At 44.5% G+C, this 10,663-nt stretch overlaps 1 protein-coding gene across 4 annotated transcripts; it reads left to right on the forward strand.

Moving 5' to 3' along the window:
* Positions 1-329: 329 nt before the first annotated feature.
* TTC9C (tetratricopeptide repeat domain 9C) lies at positions 330-10,328 on the forward strand. Of its 4 annotated transcripts, XR_004300696.1 has the most exons (5): positions 1,144-1,245; positions 1,480-1,772; positions 5,589-5,771; positions 7,979-8,173; positions 9,861-10,328. XR_004300696.1 is itself a non-coding variant. In XM_032414312.1 (4 exons), the coding sequence occupies exons 2-4, from the start codon at positions 1,535-1,537 to the stop codon at positions 8,071-8,073; spliced, it is 516 nt and encodes a 171-aa protein (XP_032270203.1). In that variant the 5' UTR covers positions 330-857; positions 1,480-1,534; the 3' UTR covers positions 8,074-8,623. The 4 variants fall into 4 exon arrangements, 3 of the variants coding, with proteins under 3 accessions (XP_032270203.1, XP_032270202.1, XP_032270204.1); XM_032414312.1 differs by lacking the exons at positions 1,144-1,245; positions 9,861-10,328 and adding an exon at positions 330-857 and having other exon boundaries at positions 7,979-8,623; XM_032414311.1 differs by lacking the exon at positions 9,861-10,328 and having other exon boundaries at positions 7,979-8,623.
* The last annotated feature ends 335 nt before the right edge of the window (positions 10,329-10,663 follow it).

The raw sequence follows: 10,663 nt of genomic DNA on the forward strand, positions 1-10,663 counted from the left end.
CCCTTTCGGCTCACGGAGCCCAAAACAACGCAGCGGGGAATTGCTTCCCTCACAGACCCCTCGGTTCCCCTGTCGCGGGCGGGCGCGCGCCAAGGACGACGGACTTCCCTCCCCTTACCTCCCGCCCCCTCTCACCCCTGGGCCAATCGCCGCCAGTAGTTTCACCGCGCAGCCGCACCGGAGCCGGAGACGGGGAAGACTGGCTACGGTTCAAGTGCCTCGTAGCACGGAGGGGTGTGCGCGCCCGCCTTCCCGTACTTCCAACCGCGGGCTCTGCGCAGCCGCCGGGAGCTCCCTTCCCACACGCCCCTCCCACCCCGTCACCACCCTTACTCCCGTGTGGCTTCCGATCGCGCTGTCGTTTTAGGGCTTGCTTGCTAGTTTTCCTTCCCTACTACCTATATGTGCAGCAGCTTCTTGAGAGGAAAAAAAAAAGCCAGGAGGGAAGCTGTTGCAACTTGAAAGCCTACTAGCAATTGTCCTTCTGCTTAGTACACAAAGGGCTTCCCCAAACCAAGGAATATACAGTGATTCCCTGGCCCTCTTCTCGCAATCCTTCAACTTCTCTACCCAGCAACAGACGGCGGGACCTCGCCTTTTAGCTTTCTTATTGGCCAACTTGAATCGACATCTGCAATTCTGATTGGTCATGCGTGATCGTCCGGATTCTTCCAATTGGCGAAGCTGCCGGGAGTTTTTTTTTCCGGGTTGATCCGCAGAGGGCCTGGAGAGGCGGGGTCGTTTCTGCGGGATTACTTTTTCGAGGCCGCCTTTGATTGGGCGGCGTGGCGCAATGCGCGCGACCCTTTAGACTCCAAACTGTCGGGACTCTGGCGTCGGTGCTTTAGGTGTTTCAGGTGCTTCCGCCCGTAAACCGAAGCCGAGGAGGAGACTTCCGTGCTTGGGCATTTGCAGAGGGCGAGCGGTTGGCCGTGGGGCTTGATGGACTTGCAGCTGAGCTGCTCTGCTGCCGCGTCAGTTTATGCCTGTGCTTTGGGTGCACGGAACGCATTCAGCTTGGTTCCCAGCTTCTGACACAGGCATAAACAAATGTTTGTTGAATACGTGCAAATAAAGAGCAAGGGTGGAGGCAAGCCCTGTAGACCTCTTTTAGCAGTTGTCCCCGCCTATTCCCTTCCACTTCCGGGTCAGGGAGGTGTGTCCAAAAGAAAGGAGGAAGCAAAATCCGCCGGCATTCCCACGCCTGCCACAGTTCCTTAGTACGGCCTTTGATTTTGGGGGAAGGTGTGTTCACCCCGCAGTCTCTTTAAGAAATCACTTAATCCTTGGCTTTGCTATTCCCACATCCTCTCCCTGATTAGTCCTGTACTTCTAGAGATTGAAAAATACTGCAGAGAAGAGAGGAAGGGGCTGTAGAAGAAATAAGAAACTTATTCTCTGGGGGGCGTCCTGGAGAAGGGTAATTTCGTGCATTCTTAAATCGGCTACCTAAATCAGTTATTTTGCTCTTATCTCCAGACCTTCAATTGCTCTTTCACTTCCCAATTCCGCAAGAGCTCTGGGCGGCAGAGTTATGGAGAAGCGCCTGCAGGAGGCTCAGCTGTACAAGGAGAAAGGGAACCAGCGTTACCGAGAAGGGAAGTACCGAGATGCTGTAAGTAGGTACCATCGAGCTCTGCTTCAGCTGCGGGGTCTGGATCCAAGTCTGCCCTCCCCGATACCTAATCTAGGACCTCAGGGCCCGGCCCTTACACCTGAACAGGAGAACATACTGCACACCACCCAGACAGACTGCTACAACAATCTAGCTGGTAAGAACAGGGCTGAAGGGCGGGTAGAATCTCAAGGCAGGCACGTGGAAATCTGTGAACATTGGGAAAAACACGGGCGTGCTCTTCTGTCATGTAATTATTCTGCCATGAATTGAAATGTATTTCCAGTCTCTAGGGCTTTAAATGAGTTTCTACAGGGCCGTGCTTCTCAAACTTCACTTGGAGAGTTTGTTAACTGAGCCCCACCCTCAAGAGATTCCAATTTAGTGGGTCTGAGTTGTGGAGGGGGGAGAACTACCAATTTGTGTTTCTAACAAACTCCCAGGTGATGCTGATAGATTTAGGGAATTTTGCACGCTCTGGAGAAAACACTGAACTTACGTTTATGGCATTGTTTCTTTAATGTAGGAAAGAAAGCACTTGCTTTAGCTGGTGGTGTCAGTCATTATTAGATGTTTTGGACAACTTTTCCTCGTTTTCCTTCTTCCTTTAAGTCAGCTCTTAGGGGCGCCTGGGTGGCTCAGTCTGTTAAGCATCTGCCTTCAGCTCAGGTCTTGATCCCAGGGGCCTGGGATTGAGCTGGAGTCCCGACTCCCTGCTCAGCTGGAAGTCTACTTCTCCCTCTGTCCCTCCCGTCACTCATTCTCTCTCTCAAATAAATAAATAGATAAAATCTTTAAAAAAAATCAGCGGGTCACCTGGGTGGCTCAGTTGATTGGGCGTCTGCCTTAGGCTCAAGTTGTGATCCCAGGGTCCTGGGATCAAGCCCTGCGTTGGGCTCTCTCTGCTCAGCGGGGAGCCTGCTTCTCCCTCTCCCTTTGCCTACTTATGTGCTCGCTCGCTCTCTCTGAATCTTAAAAAAAAAAAAAAATCAACTCTTGGATAACTAGTGTCATCCATCTCCATATGGCCTTGGATGAAGAGACATGCCAGAGTTAGTATCACTAAGATTAACCTGCGAAAAGAAAGTAGACTGCTTAGGTCTCTTCTATGGCGGACAAATAATCATAGAGCTAATGAAATTATTTTGAAATATGTTAAAGCATTCTAAATGGTCCCAGCTGAGGCCATGGAAATTATTAGGATTGGTTTTTATACTTCGTGATGGTTATTTAAAAGTGATTTTTTTACTACAATAGTTTTCACCTATGATTTGGTGAAAATCTAGCTTTGTTATAGTGTGTGTCCAGCACTACTCTTAGACTCAAGTACCGACAATAGTAATTATAGTAGCTAATGTTTCAAGTCATTCAATTCAACATTTATTTGGTACTAAGGACATGGGAGGATAATGAGACAGATAAAAAGAGCTGCTCTCATGGAACATAAATTCAAATAAGGAGATGGACAATTAACAAAGGTAACATACATAATATATGAGATGACGTTAAGTGCTGGGGAAAGGAATAAAGCAGAGAATGGGGACAGTGAGTGCCACAAGAGGGTGGCCAGCCAATATCTTCACTTTGTAGGTGGACCTGATGGCAAAGAGTATGGCTTAGCCATCCATAGAGCCTCTGCTTGGAGGTGCTTGGGAGATGCTCCATAAAGACTTACTCAGTTAACCATTTTCACTCATTGAATGCCTGTAACATGTGGGCCCGTTTATTTACAATATTTCTCATCTTCATAAAAATTCTGCCAGCTACTTGTGATTATTCCCATTTTGTAGATAAGGAAATGAGATCGTGTCACTGCCGAAAATCCTCCAGTGGTATCTCATTACACTTAGGAAAAAACCCCAACTCTGATGCTCACCTGTAGGCCTGACATGGTCTGGCTCCTCCATACACTGAATTTGCAAAGCACATTTATTTCTACCTTCTAGCTTTGTAGGATTTCTTCTCTCTCGGCTGGAATGCCCTGTCCCTTGAGTGACCCTGGTCATTCAGAGCTTGGTTCAAAAGTTACTTTCTTCGAGAGGCCTTGTATAATCAAGCATCACTCCGACCTCATTCACTGTATTCCTAGCATAGTTCTGTTTTCCTCAAAACACTTCTAAAAATTCATTTGTTTATTGTCTACTCTTCCTACTTGGGGGCTAGGATGCAAGTGGTGTTTACTCATCAAGATGTCTGTCTGGGGCGCCTGGGTGGCTCAGATGGTTAAGCGTCTGCCTTCGGCTCAGGTCGTGATCCCAGGGTCCTGGGATCGAGTTCGGCATCGGGCTCCCTGCTCAGCGGGGAGCCTGCTTCTCCCTCTGCCTCTCTCTCTCTGTCTCTTATGAATAAATAAAATCTTTAAAAAAAGAAAAGAAAAGAAAAGAAAGATGTCTGTCTGGTTCCTCTTCCCTGCTGCTCCTGGCTCTGCCTAGCATATGGTCAGTGCTGCATAACCAGTTGTCAAGTAATGAATGAAGCTACAGTGATGGATTAGTTAAATACAAGCCATATGACCACTTGGTGGAGATATTGTAGAAGGGATGCAGATGTAAGCCTGGGCCCTTTAATGTCCTCAGAAGCCCTGATTCTCCTTTCTTCTCAGCACCATGATTGAATAATACTATGTTTAATTCCTACAGTCATGAAATAGGGAGCACATTTCCCTTTTAATTATAGAAAGGCTGAACATTGCCTCCTAAACAGATTTGTATTTCGAAGTCCCCTTATATAATCCAAGGTAATAGTGAAGTAATATATTATCAAGAATGATGGTTTGGGAATTAGAGAGTCCTTGGTTCAAATTTCATATTCCACCTAGAAGCTGTGGGATCTTGGACAAGTTACTTTATCTCTCTGAGCCTTGATTTCTTGGTCCAATACATGGAGAGAGTAACACCAATTTCATAGAGTGGATGAGAAGATTAAACGAGATTATGTTTTGTTTTGTTTTTTAAAGATTTTATTTATTTGTTAGAGAGGGTGAGAGGGATAGAGAAAGGCAGGCAGAGGGAGAAGCAGACTCCCTGCTGAGCAGGGAGCCCAACGAGGGGCTCAATCCCAGGACCCTGGGATCATGACCTGAGCCGAAGGCAGGTGCTTAACACACTGAGCCACTTGGGCATCCCTAAACGAGATAATGTTTTATCAACCACAGTGCTTGCTATTTTCTCACATAATTGATGGCAACCGTTGTTGTTTATAAAGCTGCAGTACAGGGGCACCTGGGTGGCTCAGTTGGTTAAGCCTCTGGCTTCGGCTCAGGTCATGATCTCAGGGTCCTGGGATTGAGCCCTCCCTTAGGCGCCCTGCTCAGTGGAGAGTATGTTTGACTCCCTCTCCCTCTGCCCATCCTCCTGCTCGTGTACGTGTGCGCTCTCTCTCTCTCTCTTTCTTTCTTTGATAGAGAGCAGGAGGGCACAAGCAGGGGGAGTGGCAGAGGGAGAGGGAGAAGCAGGCCCCTGGCAGAGCAAGGAGCCTAATGTGGGGCTCGATCCCAGGACCCCGGGATCATGACCTGAGTCCAAGGCAGACGCTTAACCAACTGAGCCACCCAGGCGCCCCTCTCTCTGTCTTTCAAATAAATAAAATATTTTATTTTAAAACTGCAGTACAATAATTGTGGTTAAATGGGGATTCAAGATGGAGAGCCTGGTGTAGAAGAGAAACAGTGAAGAATTTTAAATTCATTTTAATGTATGTTCCTATCAGTTTTATAGCTGGACTTAACCCAGCACTAGGCACATAGTAAGCATTCGGTAGCTATTAAGGTCACTTACAAGGTACGTAAAGCTTCTGTTCGCTGTTGCAGCCCCGGTGCCTAGAAGAATGTCTGACGCATGGTAGACACTTAGATGCATTAGATGAGTGAATACTGTTGGTATTGTCCTCTGGTGCTGCCTCCAACTGGCCCGTGGAACTAAGTGTAATAAGCCCCTCCTCCCTCTTCTGTCTTTCCTTTCATTTGGCCTATTAGCTTGTCTCCTTCAGATGGAGCCAGTGAACTACGAACGAGTGAAAGAATACAGTCAGAAAGTCCTGGAACGACAACCTGATAATGCCAAGGCCTTGTACCGGGCTGGAGTGGCCTTTTTCCATCTGCAGGACTACGACCAGGCTCAGCACCATCTCCTGGCTGCTGTCAGTAGGCAGCCAAAAGGTGAGAGAGAAGGGGGTGGAAGTGGTAAGAACAAACAAAACTGTCCTGCAGAGGTGCTTTCTGTCAGGGGGGGGGGGGGGGGGGGGGAGAGGGAGTATTTTATTTTACTTTTTCAATTTATTGAATGTTTTTGAATCGACAATAATATATTCACAGAGCTCAAAATTCAAAAAGTATAAAGAGGTATTTGATAAACTGGCCTTCTTCTATCCTTGTATTCTTGCCTCCACAGGAAAGCAGTATTGTATACCCTCCAGAAGTAGTTATGCTTCAACAGGCATATATATAATCTCCCCTCCATCCCCCCCAGTGAGAGAGGTTTTAAAGCATTGTTTTTCAAGTTTCAGGTCCGAGACTGTAACTGAAATAGTATCTAGATTCCAGTGAATATACTTGATGATCCTTATTTCTGGCAGCTCCCCCACTGGGTCTGGCCTTTGCTTGAGCTATCATTTTATCCTTTAGCTCAGCTAGGCCTAGGTATGACCTAGAAAAAGGGCAGCCCTACTGAGAGAGAATTTGAGACTTGGTTCTTTGTTTCCAAGGCAAGGATATTGTGAAGTGGATTATAGACTCGTTCCTGTGTTCGTGGTTCAGCACTGAAAATTGTCGCCATTTTGCATTCTGGCTTAGAGCAGCTATGAGATGCTAGAAGCAGAGGGTCCCCAAAGAACAATGCAGCAAAAACTCTCTAATGAATGGGGCGGGTGGGGCGCCTGGTTGGCTCAGTTGGTAGAGCGTGTGACTCTTGATCTTGGGGTTGTAAGTTCGAGCCCCATGTTGGGTGTAGAGATTACTTAAAAATAAAATCTAAATATAAGATATAATAATAATAGAATAAATGAATGAGAAAGCCAGTGTGAATTAATAAAGACCTAAAACATGAGGCATTTGTTCATGTTTCTTACCTTCAAGTACATAGATGAACTGCCAGCCATGGATCATATCTTTAGTCTCTATAGTTGTGACAGGTTTTCTTGGAACTCTTTTTCATTATCTTGAAACTCTTATTTCTTGAAACTCTTTTTCATTATCAAATTAACAACCAGCCAGCCCTGATTGTACAGAGATTTTTCTTCCTGTACAGAGATTTTTTAAAAATTCACAGTGGTATTAATGAATGAGATTTACTATTGCAAAGAATAGTTATGATATATTCAGATCTTAGAAAGATTTTTAAAAACAGAAGTATGTGGAGGGGGAGATGGCAGTGGAGTAGGGAGACCCTAGGCTCCCCTTGTCCCACAAATCCAACTAGATACCTATCAAATCATCCTAAATACCCCGGAAATCAACCTGAAGACTGGCAGAACAAACTCCACAACTAAAGGTAGAGAAGAAGCCTCATCAAAGAAGGGCTAAATTAGCAGCTGAAGTCCTACACCCACCTTTATGTATGTTTCCTTTTTTTTTTTTTTTTTTTAAGATTTTATTTGAGAGAGAGACAGCGAGAGAGGGAACACAAGCAGGGGGAGTGGGAGAGGGAGAAGCAGGCTTCCCGCGGAGCAGGGAGCCCGATGTGAGGCTCGATCCCAGGACCCTGAGATGGCAGACGCTTAACGACTGAGCCACCCAGGCGCCCCTATGTGTGTTTCTTCAGAGGAAGATTCCTGGGCTCTAGAGAGTAAAAAATACTCTGCATACTTTGTAGATCGGAACAAACTTATTCTCCCAGAGAATATGTTTATTCTGATACTTAAACACACACACACACCCCCCCTCCAAAAAAAAAAAAAATTTGTTCCAGCATAATACTAAGTAAACCCAAATGATTCTTTCCAGATTCAGAAATCCGGTCCTCCTCAAACCTACTTTCTATAGTAAGTCCTTTGAAAGACTGGAATCTTGATTTGAAATAATAGTGCTGGTTTATATCCTTTATTCAGAATGTCATTTGGGGTTATCTCTGACCTATTTTTGTAAAATAACCTCATCCCTAAAGTGGGGGTAAAAATGCTCGCTTGCAGAAGCCAGTAACAGTAACTTGGTATTTTCCCTAAGTATTTATAACCAATATGTTTGCTTTGAACATTTTAAAGGGCTTGTTTATAAATTTTGGCCATGGCTAAAAAGGAAATATCTGACTCTATAAAAGTAGAAAAAATTGTAAAAAAAAAAAAGGAGGAACTGTGTGAACAGTCCTTTCCTGCCTCGAGGTGTGATCGTGTTCTAACCGTCTCTAATCGCCTTCTCTGCCCTATTCTAAGACGCCAGTGTCCGGCGGTATCTCCAGCTAACACAGTCAGAACTCAGTAGCTACCATCAGAAAGAGAGACAGCTGTACCGGGGCATGTTTGGTTAACAAAGAAGAAAGATGCTCCTCCACTTGAACTTGAAAGTTAAAGACCAGAGGGGAAACCTGAGCCTCAGCAAGAGAAATTAACCCCATACCTCTGACCCAGGTGGATTTCGGTTTTGTTTCTATCCCTGCACAAACTCTTGGGCACTTATGCAGTCTCTGTCTTTTGGTGGTTCTGTTTTTTTTTTTGTTTTTTTTTTTTTGGTCTATCCATCTATGTATTTGTATAGCTTTCCATACATGATATTCTTGCGGATATTTGCCTTGAGAAATACAATCAGCTATAGGTGCAATTAATCCTCTCTATGGGATAGATTTTAATGATAGATGTTATATGTATCCATATACAGAGGAGAAGGCTAGTAAAGGATGAAAGAATGACAAAAGAGTTTTTTCTGTTTCCTCAGATGCCCAAAGCCAAAGTCACACAGGCCACAAACTGGGAGATATATTATTGTGTGAAAACAGACAATTATAAATTGGACCCACATGCCTTAAAAAGGAAAGATTTGAAATTAACCATTTTGGGGGTGCCTGGGTGGCTCAGTCATTAGGTGTCTGCCTTCGGCTCAAGTCATGATCCCAGGGTCCTGAGATCGAGCCCCGCATCGGGCTCCCTGCTCCGTGGGAAGCCTGTGTCTCCCTCTCCCGCTCCCCTTGCTTGCGTTCCTGCTCTCGTTATCTCTTCCTCTGTCAAATAAATGGATAAAATCTTTAAAAAAAAAAATGAAATTAACCATTCTGATTAAATCAATTCCTTATTCTTAATATTCCATGTACATTCAGATTCTTTGTCCCCCCCACAAAAGTATCTGGTTTCTTTTTTTTCTGGTGATAATTTCTAGTCCCTGCTATTGTTCATACTCAAAGCATTCATATAATATACTTACTTATTTTTTCATTAAACTCTTCTTTCTTAAAACCTTGAGTCAAGCATTTAAGTATTTAATAATTCTTCAACCCTCGTACCAAAAAACAAAACAAAAAACCCAAGTAAACATTTTAATTTTTAATAGGTGCATATCTATAGTATGCTTATTTCTCTAAAAAAAAAAAAAAAAATAGGAAAAACAGATTGCCACGACGTCTTGAAACAGTACCATGAAAGAGCAGGATAAAAACATAAATATATTCTTTACTTGTCACCTTATATTTTGCAAGAGCTCAGTTCCTTACAGAGGAGGGAAATAATGAGGAAGGGTCCTCCTTCCCTAGTGCTGAAGCACCCATGGAACTTTCTAGAAGCTTCGTCAGTGCAGGCTGCAGATCTGATGCAGTCATGTCTCAATAGGAGACTCCATCAACCATGAGCTCCTTTGTCATTCTGTGTACTTGTGAATAATGTCCACAGTGTTTGAGTTCTACAGAGTAGATGAGATCATGTAGCACTGTCTCAACCTTTATGAGTGGAGGTAGTAAGCATGTGTTACTGGCCACTGTAAGGACAGATTTCAGAAAGAACAACAACCACCCCAAAACCCTTAGTCTTGCCAAGTATGCATGAATTCCTCTGCCTTCATCAGTAATGCCCGCCCCCCAAAGAGCCAGGCTCCTCTTTGTGTCTCCCCATATCCTTAAATAACAGGACTTACAACAACAAGGTTTCCTACCAAATCATCTTGTAAGTCAAAGGACAGAACTAACAGAAATAGAATATTTTGCTCCTTTCCCAAGATGCATAAGTTTCTAAGCCTAGGTTGTTGGCAAAATTATGTCATGGTTGCATGTTTGCTTTGGGCAAGTTTTGCTTTCTGATCTTCTTTTTTCTTTTTTTTTTTTTCCTTCCAAAGACTTGATGTCACACTAAGCTATCTTCTGCGTCAATGAGGGAAAAAATAAAACTGGTATTTAAAAACGTATTTTAGAAATTTATTGCACTAATTCCTTTATTAGCACTGCTAAGAGACAAAGTAGTCGGGCTTACATTTCAGTCTTTATTCTGAAGGCCAACTTCTAATGGAGATGTTAATGAACAAGAAATTTTTCAAAGATAGGCAGTCAGATATGGGTCTAGAGGAGGTCCAGCCAGCCCACATCCTGAAGGAATCAGCCAGAGAGCACCTAAATCTCTGTACTCAGAAGTTCGTGGAGTGGGGGGCAGCTCACTTTACCAGTCCTTAATGGATTCCATGCAGAATTTCAGGGTTTGATTGAAGAGAAAGTATTGTGGATGTGAAGGTCCATACTTGGGCACATAAGGGACAGTTTAGACTAGTCAGTGTCTTCCGAACTCATACCCACTACCTTTACAATTTTGCCAAAACCACATACTATCTATACTATTATTTTCAATATTTTATTTAAATATACATTTTCGGGGCGCCTGGGTGGCTCAGTCGTTGGGCGTCTGCCTTCGGCTCAGGTCATGGTCCCAGAGTCCTGGGATCGAGCCCCACATCGGGCTCCCTGCTTGGCGGGAAGCCTGCTTCTCCCTCTCCCACTCCCCCTGCTTGTGTTCCCTCTCTCGCTGTGTCTCTGTCAAATAAATAAAATCTTAAAAATATATATATATAGGGGCGCCTGGGTGGCTCAGTCGTTAAGCGTCTGCCTTCGGCTCAGGTCATGATCCCAGGGTCCTGGGATCGAGCCCCAC

Source organism: Phoca vitulina, unplaced genomic scaffold (assembly GCF_004348235.1).
Source record: "Phoca vitulina isolate PV1807 unplaced genomic scaffold, GSC_HSeal_1.0 scaffold16, whole genome shotgun sequence".
Taxonomy (NCBI): domain Eukaryota; kingdom Metazoa; phylum Chordata; class Mammalia; order Carnivora; family Phocidae; genus Phoca; species Phoca vitulina.